At 37.2% G+C, this 22,103-nt stretch overlaps 1 protein-coding gene across 1 annotated transcript in view; it reads left to right on the top strand.

Moving 5' to 3' along the window:
* The window catches only part of NALCN (sodium leak channel, non-selective), a 514,200-nt gene that overhangs the window by 318,728 nt on the left and 173,369 nt on the right, over nucleotides 1-22,103 (top strand). The window contains exon 14 of the mRNA XM_007501336.2: nucleotides 8,191-8,328. Within this exon, the coding sequence (XP_007501398.1) occupies nucleotides 8,191-8,328 (138 nt within the window). The remainder of the gene's footprint in view (nucleotides 1-8,190; nucleotides 8,329-22,103) is intronic.

Here is a 22,103-nt window from a genome sequence, read left to right as displayed (position 1 = left end):
TTCTGGACTTTCTGCCACTGTGTTGGAACAAGCAACAGTGGGCATATTAGAGAGAGAGGAAATGGACAAGACTGACAGTTGGTGGGGGAAGGGGTAACTGGGAGTGGCAGTTGGTCTTGTGACTTGTACTTCCTTCCTGGGTGGAAAGTGGGTGGAGCAGTTTCTTCTTCTATCTCTGGATAGAAGTGCCTCTATGGTCTTCAGCCTGAAGAGACAGGCCGAACCAGCTCTAAAAGTCAAAACTTTTCTTGTTGCTTGCTGTCTACTGCTAAGATTTTGAAATTAAGAAAACTAGCACACATATAACATAGACAGGAATAAGTGAAACCCTCCACCAGCCTGTGAGTCCTGGCCTTAGCTCCAAAGCTGAGAAAGCCTCCAACCTTATTTAGGGACATCCCTCTTACCTTTTCCCTGATACCTTGCCAATCTGAACTGGTTATTAAAATTTATCTCATTTGAATATCGTAGTCAGATAAGTGGACTATCTTTTCCGGAGCATAGAGGGAGCTGAACCTCAGTTCAGTCATCCAATTACAAATGATCCTTAACAGACACCTGCTGGGTGACCAAAGTCTAGGGAAAGACTTGTCCCTCAGGAGGGTCCGTGTTTTCCTCCTCTGGGGCATCTCCGGCATCAGTCCATAGAGAAGACATCCCTGCAGGCTATCATAACTGGCTCATTTCTTGGACACCCCATTTTGTTCAAAAATAGCCTCTCGGCAGGGGGCATCTCTCTCCTTTGCCTCACTGGCAGCCATATTTCCTCTCTCCTTTCAACTCTTCCATTCCCTGCTATAAACCTTCCATATCCCCTGTTCTTCATATCCACCCATTTTTCCCTTTAAATATTACAATAGGTATTAGACTTGATGTGAGGAGGACCATTGTTCAGACCTCTGCTCTGGTACTTAACAATTGTCTAATCAGGGCTGGTCACTTATTCTCTTCCTGAACTTCAATTTCTTCATCTATAAGAATACCTCAGCAACCTTTTTCACGTAGTGATTGTGAGGCTTAATAGGATAATATATTTCAAAATGCTTTGTAGGCTTTAAAGTGCTATATAAATGCCAGTTATCACCAAGTCATTGGTGTTTCAGAACTTGACAAAATTTAAATATCAATTTCAGGAGCATAACACAATAGTGGATCATTTATTAATTTTTAAAAGAAAGAATTCTTGAGTATTACCATTATATTAATTTGTTTTATCCATGGAAAAACATAGAATTTTAGTGCTGCATGGAGTGTGCAATATAATTTCGTTCCAGGCTGTTATGTTATAATTATATGCTGTTGAACCAAAGATGTCTAGTCTAAGGTCACCCAGTAAGCGAGTGGAATTGCATCTAGATCTTTGACTCCCATTTACAAACTCATTCTTCTACACAAAAGCAACTATCAGCAAACACAGGCATCCCAGTGATCATGGAAAGCTTTAGTCTTGAATATATTTTATATCTTCTCATAATGTGAATTTCAGGTAGCTGAGTTGTGCAGAAACTAGATTACCTTCATGGATCCTACTGGAGCTCAGAAAACAGTGAAGGAGAACCCTTGTGTTCTTGCCCATATTGCTTATCTCAAAACAACAGGTTGTTTTGCCCCGAGCTTCCTGTTCCTAAGCATTCCCTAATTTCATAAAGCTGCTACATTCACAAAAGGCACCTCAGTATGAGAATAAATTGTGGCATTTGGTGCCAAAGTCAACTGAGGTGTAACACTTGAGTTTCTGGCATCACAAATGCCAAGAATAAATTAGTCTAAGCTAATCATCAGCTTTTGTTCCACTTCTTGAGAAATAAGCAAACAAACAAACAAAACAATGCCCAGTAAGTTTCATTTAACTAGCAGCTGTTATTGGCAGTTTCACCTTATGTTATTGAATTTGAATTAAATAGGTATTATTATTGGTTATATATACATTTATTAAAGAAAATGCAACAATATATTTTAAAACAAAAAACTGCTTTGGAACCTGTGTGCTGTGGCTACACCTTGCATAAACTGTAACCTGAAATGAGAAAAAGAAATTGTCTGAATGATGAGTTCCAACGTAGACATAAGATTAATAGAGCTTTTTATTTCTAAGCTTAGATTTTCCTTCACACTCTATATAATAGTTCAGGAGAAAGACTAAGGAAATGTGGGTTTGACTTTAGATTCTGCCACTGATTGGTTTGTGTGACCCAGAACAACTCATTTAACTTCTCTGGGATTTATCCTGATGTATAGGAAGCAAGGAAAAGGAAGGGACAAAGAATACGGGGGGTGGGGGGGTATGGAATGTGAGTAGAGAGGAGGATAGCAAAAAAAGAAACAAGAATTAAGCACCTGCTAAGTGACAAGAACTTTGCTAAGCGCTGTACAAATGTCATCTAATTTGATCCTCTCAACATCCCTCAGAGGTTGGTAACAGAGTTTAAGTGGCCTGCCCAGAGTCACACAGCTATTAAGTGTTTAAGGCCACTTTTGAGTTTGTCTTCATGACTCTAAGCTCAATATTTTATCTACTGTGCTACCTATTTGTCTAGCACAAATAAAATGAAAAGGTAGGCATTTGTAATCTCTAGTCTGTCTATGGCTCTATGCATGTGATCCTACTCTTATTTTGGGTGGATAATTTGGTTTTACCATTGAACTACAAATGTTAGATTTGGCAATAGAAATTTAGTACCTAGGAACCTTAGTACCTACCCATATCATAAAGGAATTCTGACTATATCTTCCCCAATAGCTGGCCTTAGAGCCTCTGCTTAAAGAATTCCAAATAAAGGGAACATAGCTCCTCCCAAGGCAGTCTACTTAAATTTTGGACAGCTCTTGTTCTGAGGAAGATTTTCCTGACTTTAGACTTAAATTTGGGGGTGGAACCAAGATGACAAAATATAGAAAGCATTTAGCCAAGGTCTACCAACTTTCCCTTCCAAACAACTTTAAAATTAATGCCTCAAATTGAATTTTGGAGTTTCCAGAGCCAAAAAAAGTCAGAGTTGGGCATTCTTCTATCCAAAGACTACTTGAGAGTCTGAAAAGAGAGATCTGTGACATGGGCCGACTTTGAGTTCTTGGGGATAAAACACCAGTAATGGGACTAGTTGCTGAGAAGAGAAGCAGCAGAGGCTTTGGGAGCTCTCAGGCCAGAGAAAGTAAGGGCATCTGGTCCCTGGTCAAAAAGAAATCACCTTTGTGCTAGTACTAGACCCAGGATTAAACACCACTTGGCAAATCCATTATATACACTCAATCCTGGTTTTTTAATTCAAAGGTAGAGAGGAACATTTTCAGTTAAGAGGGAGGAGGAGACCTGAGGAATAGTATGCCTTTCAGTCACCAGGGTTCAGAGCCATTGTGGAACAATCTTGATTGCAATCCCAAGAGATTGGGGGCCATTGTGGGTAATAAGCAGAGGGCAGATAAGGAAAGCAGTTATAATGCCTCTTCCCAAATTATATCACCTTAGAAGCACCAAAAATTTCCAAATCCCCATAACCAGTTTTAAAACAGCAGTGTGAAAAAAAAAAGCTTGAAATTTGAAATAGACCTTCCCATCCTGAAGTTCTAAATAAAGAAATAGGGGGAAAAAAACAAGAGAACAGCAACACACACACACACACACACACACACACACACACACACACACACACACACACACACACACACACACCTGGCCATGCCCATAACAATCTATTATGGTGACCAGAAAGAGGAAGACAAATTCAAAAGAATACAATGAAGTAAAAATGGACAAAAGCAAAGCCTCAAAGAATAATTTGAATTGGACACAAGCCCAGCATGAATAACTGGACAGCTTAAAGATTGTTTTAAAAATAAAATGAAGAAGAGTAGAGGAAAAATTGGTCATGAAATGAGAGCAAAGGAAAAAAGTATGAAAAAACAAAACAGCTTAGTTTTTGAAAAAGTTACAAAAATAGTGAAGAAAGTAACATCTTAGAAAACAGAATTGGCCAAATGGAAAAAGAAGTACAAAACTTCAATGCTGACAATAATGTCTTAAAAAAAGAAGTTGTCTCCATGAAGAATGTAATTCTTTAGAAATTAGAATTGGGCAAGCAGAAGCTATATATTAGACATATAGAGGCAATAAAACAAAGCCAAAAGAATGAAAAAAAATAGAAGAAAATATGAAATATCTCATTAGAAAAAAACTGACCTGGAAAATGGGTCCAGGAGAGATAATTTAATGATTATTGGAGTATCTGAAAGCCATGAATTAAATAAAAGAGACTAGACATGATATTTCAAGAAATTCTCAAGGAAAACTCCAATGTAGCCCCCATACCTGAAGATTCTTATTCTTCATTTCCACTTAGCAGATCATTAGATTACTCCAAAACACAACTTACCATTGAACTTCTCAGATTCTACCATTCTAAAACATTATATTCCAGATGTGGTATAATTGTACATAATTACAGAAGTAGTAACCCTTTTTTTATTCCTAAAAGTTCTGATTTTCTTAATGTAGTCCAATATCATATGAGCTTTTTTTTGTTGCCACATCATAGTGCTTTATCTGACTCTCTAATTGTGAGTACTTTCTTCCCTCTACCCCAGGACTCCAAATTTCTTATTTTTCTGTAGTATATAGGTATAAATTTATTTTGATATATTTTGTATTCATCCATATACCTGCCCCTTCTGTATATTCAAATAGTAACTATTAAAAGACAGGAACTGTTTTCTTATTGCCTTTGAGTTCCCAGTGTATATATCACATTGTTTGATGCCTTGTACATGTAAGAAAGATGTGACTTTGATATCTTTAGACCTAGATTTGAATCCCAAACCTGCCAGTTAGTGGCTTTGGTACCTTCAGCAAGTCATTTGACTTTCATTGCCACAATTTCTTTATCTGTAAAAATAGATAGTTAGAATAGTTGATCTCTTTAGTCCCTTCTAGCTCTGATACATTGTGATAGTGCCATTTGCTTTTAAACATTGCATTTTATAAGCATTACTATTTTTCAATTGTCATAATGAGAGTGAACCTTAAAAGCCTGGCTGAGAGAAATTACTTATTTTTTTAGCCTTCACCAGGGCCTTGGATTTAGGCCATTTTTAAAGCATAAAATGTGTTTGTTATTAAGATGTTTGGCATGGCAATATCATTTAATAATTTTCTAGTGTTTTTAAAATCAATGTATTTAATGTGATGTCTACAATGGTTTGGCAGATGTGTGCTATAAAAGCAAAATTAGGGTTATTAGTGTTGTCATATTAGCATTTAGACATGCAACTCTAGTATGCTGTAAATAACATGTTGTGATTCAAAGACAAAAACAGAATAATCTACTAGAAATTTAAAATGGGTAGCTTGATATGAGGAAAATAAAAGCTAAAACAAACCACTCTCCCAATTTTTAAAAATATTATTTGCTAAAAGAAGCTAGAAAAACAACTTTAAGTGTATCGTTTTGATCATGTTATCTTCATCACATCTATCTCCAACATTAACTGCTGACATATCCATAGGATTTTTCTCTGCATTGCCACAGGAACCTCTTCAGCCTGGAGGTGTGGCCCTCCTAAGACTTACTTCTCCCTTTGGAAGTACTCTCCATGCCTTAGGGCTGTCCTTCTGATTGTCTAGTTCTTCCAAGGACCTCCAATTGAAGAAGCCCCACACTATAGATGCCATCTTCTGATTCCAGATTGCACTGCTAAATCTCCCCAGAACTTTGTCTACCATGTACCAGCATTGGTACCTTCCTCTCCCACAGACACACAAATACACAAAGACTCCTTTTTAACCTCTCTTTTATGTGTTGTTCTTTTTACATCTCTTTATGGGTTGTCTTCCCCTTTAGAATGCAACCTCCAGTAATTGGAAATATTTAATAAAATTAATAAAAAATAACTTTTCAAATACCATGTAACATCCTTGAAGGCAGAAACCATTTTTCTGCTTATTCCTTGTTTTCTTGGCACTTAGCACAGTGTCTTCTTGTACATAGTAAGTGCTTTATAAATGCCTGTTAACTGATCTTGATCAAAAACCTTCAATGGCTGCCTATTACCTTCCAGCTTTGCATCCGGTGTCCTCCAAAATTTAGTCCTAATCAAAGGTATGCTGGATAACTTAACAGTTCTGCTGCCATTAAGTTTTCATTATGAGCATTTACACCTTGATAGTCAGCTATAAATCAGTGCTCCATTTATTTTATCATTGGTTTTCTAAACTTAAGACAATGTTAATAATGTAGATTAAACTTTAAAATGTATGTACATTTTTAAAGAACTGGTTATTAAACATTTACCAGCACACCTCTGAAGCAAATTCTACCATCCCTTTCTAGGCTTATATCCCAGTAGTCTATTTCAAACTAGAGCCAAAAAAAAAAAATGACTTGCTGTCCCCAAAGCACATCCCATGGTTTCTCACCACCATACCTTTGCTCATATTGTTTTCTCTAACAAGTTTACCCTCTCTCAGAACATGCACCTGTCCAATTACTAACCCATTGAACCCAGAGCAAATGCCAACTCTTCCATTAAGCCTTCCTTCTTTCTACCCCACAGAAAAAATACTGCCTTTCTTTAACCGCTCTTTGTATGATGGACATTACAAAGATAACCCCTGTATGCTTCAGTGAAAAAATGCTCATACCAGTTTACAATTATCAAAAATCATTCTCTTCTTTTCCCAGGGTACAAAATGACAGGATTAGATGCTGCCTCCTTTGCAGATGTTTGTGGTGAAACACAGAACTTAGGTACTAGTTAGAGAATTAGTGTTTACTTTGAAAAAATGCTTGGAACTTTGGAGTTATTGATTAATGCAAGTTATGGAAATTGAGGGTATATAAGTCAATATTTCTGAGTCAGTATATATAATTTGAGGGTGAATCCTTGGGCAAATTAAGGGTGCTTTTTAGACTTTCAGGTGCAGTTTTCCAGAGGTACGTCCTAGGGAAACTTCCATTTAGGCAGAATAATGGTGAGTGAGAATTTAAGCACCCCATAATCTCCTTGTGCAAAGGAACTATTTCGTTCATCGCACTTTCATTGCGAGTGCCAAGAACAGTGCTTGACATACAGTGTGTGCTTAATAAGTGTTCTTTAATTGATCCATTGATATGCAGCACAGCCATCTATCCCATGTCTAATGAGCATCAATGAAGTATATCGAGTTTCTACTCATCTCTATGGAGCAGTAGTTCAGTTCTGAGACCCTAAAAGTCATCACATAAGAAAAGGAAGCATAGGAGTAGAGGGAACAATTTTTACGTGTTTTTACTCAGCGAGTATGTGTTAATGGCTTGTCAAAATGGAATCTAGAAACCCCAAACTTGTAGCCTCGTAAGATCTGATGGACCCCAAAATATAGGACTAACTTGTAAGTTGGAGACCCCAAAGCTTGTACTTGTTCCCTGTTCCCTTGAGAATTCACCCTGAGAGGAATCTGAAGCTAGCAGTTTCAGACTGAATAATGGACCCTAAAGTAAATGACAATCCACTTGAGGTGGAGGCTAAGCCCAAGCTGAGGGACTCTTTTGGCCTCCAGAAGCCTCTCCCACTATATCACAACCTCCTTCTGAGGATAGAACTCAGGGGCTTAAGCTTACCAGACTGACCCGCTACCTACTGGGCTACAAGTTTTGGGTTTCTGGATTCCATGGTGACAGGTTCTAGGCTTCTTGTTGTGTTTTCAAATCTTACCTTAATTCTCACATTTTATAGTATCAGGCTTTTTTTTTTATCAGTTGATTGAGTTTGCTAAATTATTTTCCCCTTCTTTTTTTTCATTATAATTACTCCTTAGGAAGGGGAAGAATACTTTGGCATTAAACAAAACATATCAATAAAAGTATGTATACTCATTGATTATCTGCCCAACCAGACTCTGAGCTCCATAAAGCAGGGACCACATGATATTTTTGTTTCTTTTCCTTTTTGGCAATGACTTCAACTGAGTAAATATTTGTTGGATAACTATGTGAATGATTTTCTGTTTCTCACCTTCCAGCATCAAATGTTTAATTCATTAAACAAGATTCTTACTCACAAATTTGTTACTTGAAGTTTCTTTGTAATGAACAGGTCTGGGTGTCAGGGTACCAATGTCCTGCCTCTTCTTCACCTCACTAGCTACAATTTGAAATTGGGCTTACCATTCAGTCCTAAGGCATGCAACTTAAGAGTCTTCATTCTTTCCTCTTTTAGGCATTCATGTCGATGTTCCAGATCCTTACCCAGGAAGGATGGGTAGATGTCATGGACCAGACTCTCAATGCTGTAGGCCACATGTGGGCACCTGTGGTCGCCATCTACTTTATTCTCTATCATCTATTTGCTACTCTGGTGAGTTGAGCGTGGCACATTTAAATTGCTCTCACCCTAGTTTTTCATTTTATGTGGGATTTTTAAATGAGCCATCGAGTTTTATTTATTGTAAAACTCTTCATGAGAGCCAGAGGACTAATTCTTTGATCTCTAGCATGTCATGAACTAGCTTTCAGGTATCTAAAGGAAGAGGTTGCCCTCCATCAGGTATGAGTCCTTGCAGTAAAAAGCGAATCCCTGTGCTCCTCTGGTACTTTTTAACCATCTGAGCTTTCACAGTCCCGATTAACTAACAATGGAACCAAGCCTTGTTGTTTATCATGTAGAGACACTCTCCTCAGTTTCATTACATTCTCTTCACAGCTGTAATTAAACCGGAGACAGAAGCCCAAGACCTCAGGGTGCTATTTGTTAATTAGAAATCAGCACAGTGTTTTCATGCTGTGTTCTCCTGAAAGAAGCACATGGGAGAAAAGTGCATGGTTGTAGATCATGGAATAGTTTGGCAAAAGGAAATATTAAAATCCACGAGAAATTAAATCCCATCAGAAAAACAGAAATGTCTCTGCAATGTATTTCAATGGTGGGGCAAATAATGTGAGTAGCTGTTAAGGAGGGTACAACAAAGAATATATTTCATGGCCGTCTCTAACAGTAATTGCCTCTCCCAGTCAATGGGACCTCCATATCTTGCAGAAGCAATTTTAAACACCAGCAACTTATAATTGACTCAATACCTGAGACAGGTGAGAAGTACAAACTCTAGCTATGGCTTGTTTCCATAAACATGGAAAGCAATGTTTTGAAGTGAAAAAAGTACCATAGATTTAGAGTCAGCAAGGATCTCCGATACTTACCTTTTGTGTGACTAGGGCCAGATTGTTTGGCCCATCTTTGCCTTGGTTTTACCCATCTGTAATATGGGAAGAATATTTCTTGTTATACTTACTGTATGTAAAACACTATATTAACATCACTTGTTATGATCAAGGCCGCTACCAAACTCACCAAGCCTATTTAAAAATGTTAATTTATTAGCAACTGTGTGCAAAATTCTATGGAAATTTTTACCTGAGATAGAGTGTTTGGGGGAAAATGTATAGGAAACATGTAAAGTCCGCATTGCAAATAGTAAAATAGATAATCTTATTTTAATACTTTGCCTTCCCTTTCCATATTAATGTTGACAAGCAAGTTCAATGGATAGTGACTGTAGCAGCTTGCTAGAAGCAGAACAAAGAGGCAAATGAGATAATTTATGCTATCATTTATACCATATACCATATATCATTATATACGTATAACATATACCATATATCATTATACAAAAAATAGCAAACATTGCAAACAATGGCTTGATTTATTGTATGATTGATTGTCTAGATATAAAATAAGGGAGAAAATGTTAATTATGCAAATTAAGTCTATAAATGAGTTTGGGGTACTTTTACCCACCCCTTTTCCCCTTCCCCTGCCCCCCAGAGCTGGTTGCTAAACACTTACCAGCATGCCACTGATATATGATTTGTCCTAAATCTCAGTTTCTGAGATACTCTTGGTGTATGAATCGCTGCTTATAGAACTAAAGCTAAGTGATGGACCAAACCCTTGAATTCATTGGACCCATTTATTGCTTAATTTATGCTTACTCTGGATTGCAAGCCCCATTTCAGAAGACTTTTCATAGCATTTGAAATGAGCTCTTTCTTTCTGAATGCTTACAGTATATTTTTCTTTAATTTGAATCCAGCTCTTCCTGAAACCAAGATTGTTTCCTTTATTGCTTTGTTTTTTCAAAGTGCCTACTATAAAGAGCTGGAAGATGAAGTAGATAGAGCCCAAGATCTGGAGTAAGAAGACATGAGATTAAACCCAGATCTTTCTTATTGAAAACCTAGCTCTCCACTCTACATCATGCTTCCTCACTGTAGTTGCAACGGAGAAAGATTTTTAAAGAAGTTAAAGGAAAACTAGTAATTGAGGCAAGGGTCAGTGTTGATGACAGCATCATACCAATATAATAAAACCCAGCATATTATAAAGAACCAAGTTGCTAGGTTGATTTGGTTCTATACCAATCAGATTACTATGGAAACATTTTCTAGAATTTGACCAAATATTTAAATAAGAAGAGGGAAAGGAAGGGAATAAGCATTTACATAGAGCCTACTACATGTCAAGTACTGTGCTAAATACAAATATTATATTATTTACAAACATATTATTTGATCCTCAAAATAACTCTGGGATGTAAGTGTCATTATTATTCCCATTTTATAGACGAGGAAACTGAAGCAAACCAAAGTTAGGTGGCTTAGCTATCACACAGATAGTCAGAGATGTAATTCTCAAATCTTCCTGGCTCAAATCCTAGTGCTCTACTTACCGTCCTATCAGCTGTCTCTAATAAGTAATAATTAAAGTCATTTAGAGAAATAAAAGATGAAGAAGAACATGAGAATTTTTTGTGGGGGTGGAAGAGGATAAATAAATCCAATAGTACAGGAAACTTCCTCTGAGGAGAATCCTTCCATCAGGAAAGAGTGGCATCTACCATGTAAATTATAGTCATCAACAATACCTGGAGAATTTAATATGAGAATGTTCATAAGGGAATATTGATATTAGAAAACATAATTCAGAGGTAATAAATGAAAGAGGCCAAAGTTTGAAGATTATGTGTCATGAATGTCTTATTCAAGAAAATAGAGGTGAAAAAATGGTGACTTAAAAATAACATCGGAAAAAGTGAAATGGATTATAGTTTACAGTACAGAAAACAATTCTGTCAGTGTGGGTCATTTTTGCATCAATTTTCTACGTGCACAGAGTTCACCGACTTGCTAGAGCCAAGATCAAATTTAATCAGATTAGATTAAAGTGGAAGGAAAAATGAAAATATATGTCATCTAACCCAGGCAATTCAAATTCTGATTGTTTTTAAACAATCTACTGACATTAAAAATTGGGAAATGAATAAAGAATAAACATTGACATTGCATATTTCTAAGTCCTAACAAATTTAAAATGAGGTAAATAAATTGCCACAGGGGAAAATAGAAAAAACCTAGAAACCACATCTGTTTAACTTTGATTTATTTAGACCATGTGCTTCTTAAAAGGAAGGAATGTTTGTTTGTTTTTTTCACTTTCCTTTTATCCTCTACACTTAGCACGGTGTCTGACCCATGTTGTTTAGTCATTTTCTATGACCTCTTTTTGGAAGGTTTACTTGGCAGAGATGGTGGAATATTTTGCCCCTCAGCTAATTTTACAGATGAGAAAACTGAGACAAACAGGGTTAAGTGATTTGCCCAGGTTCTAAGAGCTATTAATTATCTAGAATCAGACTTGAAGTGATGAAGAAAAGTCATTCTGACTCTGAACCAGAACATTATCGAATGTGCTCCCTATAGCTCAATAAATGGTTGTTGATTAACTGATAACCATAAAGATAGGACAGCCATAAGCACCAACAATTTAAAATAAAAACTTATTTTGAAAAATCTTATTGTGGAAGATCCAAGCAGGTATCACCTTATAAAATAACAAGAAGCAGATGAAGGAAAAATAAGTCTACAGAAAGCAAAAGACCTAGTGTATGATGATTAACTATGAATGACTATGGCAACAAGGCAAGCATCCAAGACAACTCCAAAGAACTCATAATGAAAAAGGCTATCCGTCACCAAAAAAAGACATGTTAGAGTCTGAATGCAAAATGAAGCACATCATTCTTCACTTTGTTTCCACCATGATTTTTTTCTCCAGTGTAAGCAATATTTCTCTTGCTTCACATGACAAACATGGGAAATATGTATTGTTAGATATCATTTGTATAAGTCCCTAAAAAATAAAAAGCAAATGACCCTAAATTAGGTCATTCAGAGAGTACTAAAAGATAAAAATTTAAAGGACAACAGTGACTTTTTTAATGGGTAAGATATTTCAAGATTTCTTAATTTTTTTTCTGCCAATGACATTTGAGATGCCACATTCAGATTCCACCATCACAGTTACTTCTTTTCTACTTAAGAAAGTAGAAATAATACCTAGATAAATAAAATGGGAAGAGCTACTGGACTGCATACGAAGCACAACAAAATCTTTAGAACATTAAGGAATACATTCCAAAGACTTAAGAAGGAAAAAGGACACAAAACATGTGGAAGGGTGGCAGAAATCTTGTCTGTTATTACAAAAAAACAAACAAAAAAACAACAAAAAGGCAATTAAAAAATCAAGAGTTCTAAATAATATAACTACTTTCTGATGTAGATCTCATCCAGGAGAGCTATAGAGTAGGAAGGACCACCACCCCTGGAGGCATATACCCTTTCTCCAGAGTAGTTGACTTCTCACATGGTTTGGAAGTGAGATTCAACATCCTTTAGATTAGATGAAATGGAGGACTATAAGACTTTTCAAACTACCAGCAGCTGAACTTTCTTTTATGTGTTGTCTCCTCTAATTGGGATGTGAGCTTGAGAGCAAGACTTTTTCAATGACTTTTTTGTTTGTATCCCTCATGCTTGACATATAGTGCTTCATAAATGCTTTCTTCATTCATTTATTCATCTCAACAAAATTCTACATGTTTCAAGAGCATCTTTGATGAAGACAGGCAAAGGAAATGGGCAGGGTTTCATCAATTATATTCTGTATCAGTCACATATGCTTGAAAGGTATGCAGAGTTCATGATTGTTTCATTTTAGTTTGTTAACCCAATCATTTCTAATAGTTGGTATCTGGGATGGAAGGGAGGAGGAGAGAATGGATCTGTGGTGTTATTCCTATAGGGAAATTACTTCCTTCAATGTAGATCTGTCCTATACCTTATCTTAGAGCATCTCCAGCACCTAGAAGCCCAATGATTTACCTGTGGGTCACACAGGCAGCTTGTATCAAAGTCAGAACATGAGCCTGTGTTATGTTCCTGACTACACTACCAGGTACCTAACTTATCTCATGCAAACTTTATAAATAAGTACTTTATTTTAATTATTTTAAAATTAATTTCCAATTATGTTATTTACAATGGACTTTTTAATCATTTAAATTGTCATAATTCTTTAATTATTAATATGCCATGGTTGCTTTTCTTCCATAACAGAGTAGTGAAATAAAATTTTGTATGGCCATCTGATAACCAGTTCTTTCTCAGCAGTTGATAATTAACCCTAATAACAAAGTATTGAAATAAAAAACAGTAAAGTGAGCTACTGATGGCTTGTTATATCCCACTGATTTAGATTTTTTAAAGGAACTCATTTTGCCATGGAATAGTATATATTGCCATAGTAGGTGATATTTTATTAACTTTAATCCCTGTCTTTGAGTTTTAACATATATTAAATGTAATCCATTTTGTGGATATTTATTTTCTTCATGTGAACTATCTTAACCACCATAAGTAATCACACTGAAGTAAACTAATTATAATTGTTATCCACATTGGCCAGTGTTGCCATCTGACTGTGTAAGATCCTGATTCAGTTTTTACAGGGCCAGGCATGTGCCAAACAGCAAAACATGTTTTCCTACAGCTTGTACTGGAACAAAAAGCAGCGGGCCATCTCATTGTCCCCTGGAGGGCACCAATTTATCAGTCCAGAACAAAAATTAAACCCAGGATAAACTGTGAATGCATATTCCATAAACGTTGTTTTGTATCCCTCTAAGACCACTCTCATATGAGATGGTTTATTTCCTCTTGGTTTCTTCCTTCTCACATTGTCCTTTGGCTTAGTCTAATAAATACCCCCCTCCCCCTTGCTCTAATTCTGTCTGTGACTGGGGAATACAGAATGCATATTATTTGAACACATGAAGAAAATATTGTTTGCCTGCAGTTTCCCTTCTAGTGGTTCCAAAGAAATAGTTTGATGTGCAAATGTTTAAAGATGAACAATTTAGCAGGCATTAAAATAATCTTATTTCCTTTTAAATGCATGTACTAAGGGAAGCATGCCCTAACATAGTTTACATAGTTTCCACATCCTGAAAATCTATATTCATTGACCAAGATGCAGGATAGCCCAGTGTGAATTAAATAACTTGATTTTTGAAAGTCACCAGCAGCATACCCATGTTGAAAATACCCTCATTTTTATTGCTGTGATTAAATTCAACTTTTGGTCGACCTATTAAAAAAATGGAAATTGTTTCCAGCCACAAGATGCAAGATGGCATAGGGTGGGACAGGATTGTAAATGGCAAAACAAAACAAAATTTGATCGTAGTCTGCTGGCCTGACTCCTGCTGAGCTCCAGCGTAAGCTTCAAATTAAACAAAACTAGCACTTATTAATAAAGTTCACACTAGAAGAAGGAAAAAAGATTAAAGGTGACATTTCAGCTAAAGGGCCATCTTTAGGATGTATAGAGAGATGAGCATGGGGGGAACTGTGGAGTAGATGGAAACAATTTAAAAACAAAAGAAAATGGAAAATGAAAATTGAAAGAGAGAAGGAGAGGGCACAATGGTATGGTGAATTAGAATGTAAAGTAGGTCATGCTACAGAAACAGCCCAGAGGAGGGCTGAGAATTGAGAAAGGCACTTCAAAGGCAATGGAGCAAAACATAAAAATAAATGACAACTTTCGGCAACTTTAGCAAGGAATTGGACTGACCTTAGAAGGGATAGCCTACCTAGCTAGAAATGCCTGTTGAGGGGAAGGGAAGGAAGGGAAAGGAGAACACAGCTTGGGAAGGAATTGGGAAGGAAGGTCACAAAAGAATCTAAGGAGCATGGGAGGAGAGATTTTAGAACCAAAGGAGACCTGTAACCAAAAAGGCTAAAAACCTTTGTTCTTCTGTTCACCCCGACCTTTTAAAGAGGAGACAACTCACGCTCAGAGAGATTTAAGTGACTTGCTCAGGTCTTATATGTGCAGGAGATGGGATTTGAATCGATGTGTTTTGACTCCAGGTCCCATTTTTCTTCCTCTTCCTCTTGAAGCTTAAAGATAATAAGAACTTACAAATCTATAGTCCTGCAAAGCAGTTTCCTCCCCAAGCTCTGTGGTGGAAGATTTATCCTCATTTTACCTAAGTTACAAGAAATAAAATGAAATTTGCCCCTGGTGACATAATTAGGAATACCAGGACTAGGAGTCAGACCTATTCTGATCCTAAACTTTGGATTCTTGCTAGTGTGCTCCATGCTGCTTCTGTCCATTTAAACTATTAACAATGAATTAGCTCTAAGGAAATCAGAAGTAGCAAGCAAGTCGACTTCCTTGTTGAGTTTATTGTTGTACCTGAAATAAAGGGGGAAAAAAGATCATAATAACTGCCATTTAGACCTAAAATGGCACAATGACTAGATTGCTGATCTTAGAGGCAGGAAGGCTTGGGTTCTGGTTCCATTTCATACATTTACTAGCTGTGTGATCCTAGTCAGGTTCTTTCCCCCTCTGAACTTCCTCAACTATAATATGAGGCAATTGGACGGAGTGACCTCTACGGTCCTCTGAAGCCCAACTCTATCGTCTTTCTGTGGCCTTCTGGATGCATAAACTGGGCAAGTAATTTATCTTCTCAGTGCCCTAAGATTGTAAATTTGCACAGCAGTTGGCATTTTGCATGGATAAGAAAGGGTTTCTTCACCATAATTTCCTAAACCAACTAAATTACAGGTTTTGACACTATTGAACTATATTGTACAAAGTAAGCAGGAAGACATAATCTTTATGTAATGTATTAAAATTCAAAAATATTTTCTCATTTGACCATAACAAATGCATGAGTTAAGTGGCTTCATATTTGATCATATCATTGATCAAAACATTCTCTCCCACAGTGTAGATCTTGCCATATGAGTGGCTTTGAATCCTTGCCCATTTATGTTTATAATAGTCCATAAGGGGTCTGCTTCCTTATCCTGGAGACAGTCTAAATTCTTAACATTACCTGGATACTTATAGTATACAAGATCTGTCCAATGCATAATAGTTACCTCTTACTCTCCCCATATTATTTCTAGTCATATATCACTATGGGTTGTGTGTGTGTGTGTTTGTGTGTGTGCGTGTAGATAGCATAGTTATTATTATCCCCATTTTATTTTTTATTTATTTTTAAATTTTATTGATTAATTTAGAGCATTTTTCCAGGATCACAAAAATTATGTTCTTTCCCTTCCTTTCCCCCAACCCCCTTCCATATCCAATACACACTTCCACTGGGTTTTACATGTGTCATTGGTCAAGACCTACTTCCATATTATGTATGTTTGCACTAGGGTTATCATTTAGGATTTATAACCCCAATCATATCCCCATTGACCCATGTGTATTATTCCCATTTCAAAAATGAGAAAACTCAAGATCAGGCAGGTCGAGGATTTTCTCATGATCATCAGAAGGATTCAGTGTCAGATCTTTTCATCTCCAAGACTAAAGCTTTTTTTCCCCATCACATTCTATTTTGTTTCTCACCTGCTACCTTGTGTGGGTATTTGGGAATGAAAAGATTGAAAGTTCATAATGGGACAGAGATAGCATGGAAAAGTTCATTGGAAGTGCCATGGCAGTCATAGCAACCAAGTAAAATTGATTTAAAACAGGTTTATTGTTAACTATAAAATATTTTATGGTAAATTCTCAAATGTATAGGAAAACTATACATTAACTATAAATCTTTCTTGTGGGATCATAGGATTTTGAGCTAAAGTGTACAAGATCATCCATTCTTCACATTACAGATCTGCCCATACTGCAGTGTATATGTATAAAGACAATGCCCATATGGAATCAATATTGTACTTCTAGTTTTTGTTGATACCTGCAAGGAAGATTTCCCTAAGACAGAATTAGAGTCCTCTGTTCTGAACTCCGCCCCCCCCCCTTCAATTTGGAATACACTGCTTTATTACTAAGCTTCAGTTCTCAGAATTTCCAACAACTTTTTGAAATGGCAGGAGTGGGAGGGGAGAAAATATTAGAGTGTCGTAAAGAACTAAGAAATATAGGCAGCGTTTTAAGTGATTATCAATAATTTTCCCAAGGAGAAGGAACATCAATTTCTAAAGTAGCAGTGGCTATTCCAGTATACAATGAGGTAATAATGTAGATTCAGAAATAAAAATCAGTATAAGCAGTAAAGCAGGGCAGAGTGACCGAATAATTTAGAGCTAGCAAATGATAATGGCTAAAATAATTCATCTTAATGATGTGATGTTCTTAATGATGAGAACTGTGAAGTTCTCAAAAATTGGTATGGAATAAAACTTTTTCAAAGTTCTCTACTACATTAATAGACTACTGGGTACACATCCTTTAGCTGTATTTAGTGGCTAATGAACTCTTTTTGGCAGAGTGTATGTGGGCTTCTTGAAAGAGAATCTTGAATAATCATACATAACAATTAAATATTTATAGGTCACTTTCTAATTTGCTCAGATTGTGGATGTACATTAGTACATTTTTTTTCAAAAAATCATTTGTAATTTACATTAACGGCATCTAGTTATTTCTGGACTATTCATTCTTTCATCCATTCTTGTGTTAGGAAAGGCAGTGTAGTGCAGTGGAAACATTATTAGAAGGAGATGCAAATGGATGTAAGTTCTAGCATAGCTGTAATTATGGTGGGGCCCCAGAGCATTTGCCTCAAGACACTCAATTTGGAGGTTAGTGAATCTAGAGGACTCTGACAGCATTTGCAGTCCTTTGGGGGAGCATAGAAATAGATCGCATGGCAGCTAGTTAAAAGAGGACTATTTGATTGCATTTTGTCTCCCCTGACCCTGCCCAAACTCATCCCTGCTAGCTCCACAACAGCCACCAACAGAAGCCTTGGGTTTCTCTCCTGGAGTTTTTACCTACTCCTGCGTCACTCCCCAAAAAGCTTTTTGTATTGTCTTTCTTGGACATCTTGTATGCTATTTACCCCAAGTTCAAAGATTCCTATTTATGTCTCCGAATTTATGACTCCGCTTACCTTAATCAAGTCTTTTCTTAATAATTCGACAGCTTTTTCTTTATCTGAAATTGAAGGATCATAAGAGTTGCTTTTCTATCTGGACTGGACTCTATCTGGACTCTGGAAAGCATTTAGTTCTTTAGTTTAGCCTGTCTATTTTACAGTTGAGGAAACTTGGTCTTAGAGAAGAGAATGATACCCCAAATCTCATAGAACTCTCATGGATAATCCCTCAAATGAACACCATTGGGAAATGGGAATAATATGTCTCCACCCTATATAGTGCCTGGCACCTAGTATGTATTTCGCTGGGGCACCTAAAGGGCACAGTGCATAGAGTGCCAGGTCTGAAGTCTGGAAGATTCATCTTCCTGAGTTCAAATCTGGTCTCGGCTGTGTGATCCTAGCTAAGTCATTTTACACTGTTTGCCTCAGCTTCCTCAACTATAAAATGAACTGGAGAAGGAAATGACAAACTACTCCAGTATCATTGCTGGGAAAACCCCAAATGGGGTCAAAAGAGTTGGACAAGCCTGAAAAATAACTAAACAACATTTAGTTAATTAATAAGGACTTGTTGAGGTGAGTTAACATGGCCAGCCATCCTAGCTATTATTCTCTATCTACACTATTCAATTCAATTCACACCACACTTTTTAAAGTAATTAGTAAGCCAACTCAGGATTTGAATCCAAACCCCTGGGTTCTAAATACAATATTCTTCCTATTATACTAGACAGAATGAGTGACCAGTCACCATATCTGTCCTTTTCTTTTTTTAATTAAAAAAAATGAAACCCTTACATTCCATCTAAGAATCAATACTGTGTATTCGTTCCAAGGTGGAAGAGCAATAAGGACTAGGTAATGGGGGTTAAGTGACTTGCCCAGGGTCACACAGCTAGAATGCATCTGAGGCTAGATTTGAAGCCTGGACCTCCCATCTTTGGGCCTGTCCTTCCATCCACTGAGCCACCCAGCTGCCCCCAAGAAGTTGATTTTTAAAGATGTTGGTTGATGTGACTTCACATGGCTTCCTTCCTGACATTGCTAATTCTCCTGTAATCATTCTCCACCCACACAAGTGAATTCAATTCAATTTACCCAACACTTATTAAATGCCTTCAATGTACAAGACTCTGAGCCAGGTGCTAAGAAAATAAGGATCAAAAAAATGATATAGCCACCATTACACCCAACAACCCCCCCCAAAAAAAGAATGACCCTTAAATGGTCATGGGTCTATCCTGACCCTCAGCCTTCTCAAGTAGAAAAGAAACGGAGCTGAACTGGATTCCCATCTCTACGTTGCTGATTCTTACGAATACAAGCACCCACTTTCCAACTCAACATCTAGGAGAGGAGCCTCTGCTCCCCAAACTGGCTGAGAAGAACACCTCCTGCTTCCCAATGCCAAGGCCATGACTCAGTGCTCTGGTTGGCCATGGAGGTTCCATACTTCTTTTCTTGCTCTCTCCTCTGAAGCACTGAGAGACCCAAAGGCCAGGAGGCAGAGATGAGAATATTTTGCCAACTCTGAGGTACAGAAGAAATAGCAGGGATTATTACAAATGCAGTAATTTTTGCATATTTTACAATTTCGTTTATTACCCAAGGATATCTCAAGCTACATTATTACTGACAATGACACCTGTAATTAAATGAATTTGTCATTTTTCCCCTTGACTGTCCTAGTAAGTAAGTAGCATTTATTAAGAATTTCCCAAAGAATCAGCAGAGGACATCCCAATATTTGTGTGGTGGTCTCCCCTACCAGTCTACCCCAGGAACAAGAAACCCAGGAAGTGTGTAGCCACTTAAAACCTTAGATTAAAAGCCTAATCATTAGATTTAATTTTGCTAATCGAAGGACACCATTAATTCAAAACAAAAACACTTAATCAAATAGCATAGACAGAAAAATGGTAATGAAATGTTTTTACCAAAATCTTGAGATATACTCCACTAAAATACCCTATCAATATCAAGAGTGAACTCTTCTAGGAGTGTCCCTGTAATGGAAAAGCCCCTGCTTCAGGACTGCCCCTGTCTTCATATGTCATTGCACTTCTTCTCTCTAGTCTTCAATCAATCAATCAATCAATAATCAATCAACTACTGTACTAAGTGCTAGGGACACAAAAGGAAGTGAAAGACAGTCCCTGCTCTCCAGGAGCCTAGACTATAGTGTCACATGTTGTATGGTCTCTGCAGAATGCATGCATCATTTTACTACCTACCAGTCTTGCATGCCAGCTTGGCATTTTTATCTTGGTTCTGCAATCACTCCAAATAATGAATGTGATAGGAATGGAATTCTTCTTCCACTTTGCAGTCCTTAGAAGAAAAAATGGCCTCTCTTTCTCATAACTAAAGGCATGTGCCTGTATTGGGTCATTTAGCCTAAAGCACAAGTTCTATGGGGGTAAAAAACCCAATCCTAATACACATGATCATCTAACAGTATATATGTAGGCAGGATCATCCTTAGTACCTTTGCTTTCATAAATGCCTCTTGTGCTGAGACTTGTATAAAATGAATATTTTCTTTCTGGAAGAAGAAGCTAACTTTTGCCATCTGCCAGTCTCTATGGAATACAGAAATGCTCCAACTAGATAGTCTTCAGGCTTAGGAAAAAATCTCTGTGAATTATGGTTAAAATTTTCTTGTCTTTCTTAAACCTTGTTGAATTGCTAAATTGTTCCTAATCAGCATCAGTTTGGAGGCTGTTCTTCCATTAAGCTGTCAAGATTCCTTTCGGTCAAGAAACCCCCACTAGTATAGCTAGGTGATTGGGTGGCTAGAGAGTCAGGCCTGGAGACAGGAGGTTCAAATCTGTCCTCAGACACTTCCCAGCTGTGTAACCCTGGGAAAGTCACCTAACCCCAATTTCCTAGCTTTTACCATTCCTCTGCCTTAGAGCCAATATTAGTATCAATTCTAAGACTTTAAGATAAGGCTTTAAAAATAAAAGCCTCCCACCCTTACCTCCACTCAAAATCGTCTTGCAAATAATGGAAGAAAAATGCACAGCAACAACGAAAAAACAACAACCTAAGAACAAGCTTACTAGCTTCCTCTTATCCATTCCACTCCTGAACTTATTTTCTTATTTTATATATATGTATGTATCTGTGGCCTGTGCCTGTATATATATATATATATGGAAATGCCTTACAAGCAAAAATATCAACACAGAATAATGTAGTGATTTATAATTTCCAAATCACTGTCCTCATCATCACCATCTGAAATAGAAAGTACAAGTAACATTGGCCCTGTCTTAAAGAGGAAGAAACTGAGATTCATAGAGTTTAAATGGCAGCCAAGGAGAGCTGATATTTGAGTCATTGGTCTTCTGACTTAAAATCCAAGATTCCTTCCACTATACCAGATTTTATGCAACCTCATTATAATTCTACTACTCTCCTTCACACTCGTGAAAGTCTAACTATACCACTATTTTCCAGGCTTCACTCGTATTCCCCTCCTCTGAGCAATGCAGAGGCCATCCATGGTAGTAGTCTCTCAGAAGCCGAGAATGACGATTGTCTTTGTGTTTTCATCTATGGTGTATAGATGAGTGTGCACAAAGACACTTGTGCATGAAGATTTAAGTGGAAAAGCCGATGCACAGAGACAGTCCCACTCTCTCGGTATTGGAAGCCTGGGTCCAGTGGCACGAAAAGTCGTTACACCTGGAGACTTCCTCAGCTGCATTGGATGGCCCTGTTGTCTTTTGTGCTCCAACACGCCCTAAGCACTCCACAGTGCTTTGCTGCGTCGCCATCTCAGCCGTTGAACCTTCTTGTTGGTTTCTTCCGCCTGTTCCGCCGAAGCAGTCTTCACATGCTGGGTGAGCAA

Source organism: Monodelphis domestica, chromosome 8, assembly GCF_027887165.1.
Source record: "Monodelphis domestica isolate mMonDom1 chromosome 8, mMonDom1.pri, whole genome shotgun sequence".
NCBI lineage: Eukaryota > Metazoa > Chordata > Mammalia > Didelphimorphia > Didelphidae > Monodelphis > Monodelphis domestica.
The sequence above is the reverse complement of the archived record's forward strand: the minus strand, read 5'-3'. Positions and strand labels throughout refer to the sequence as shown.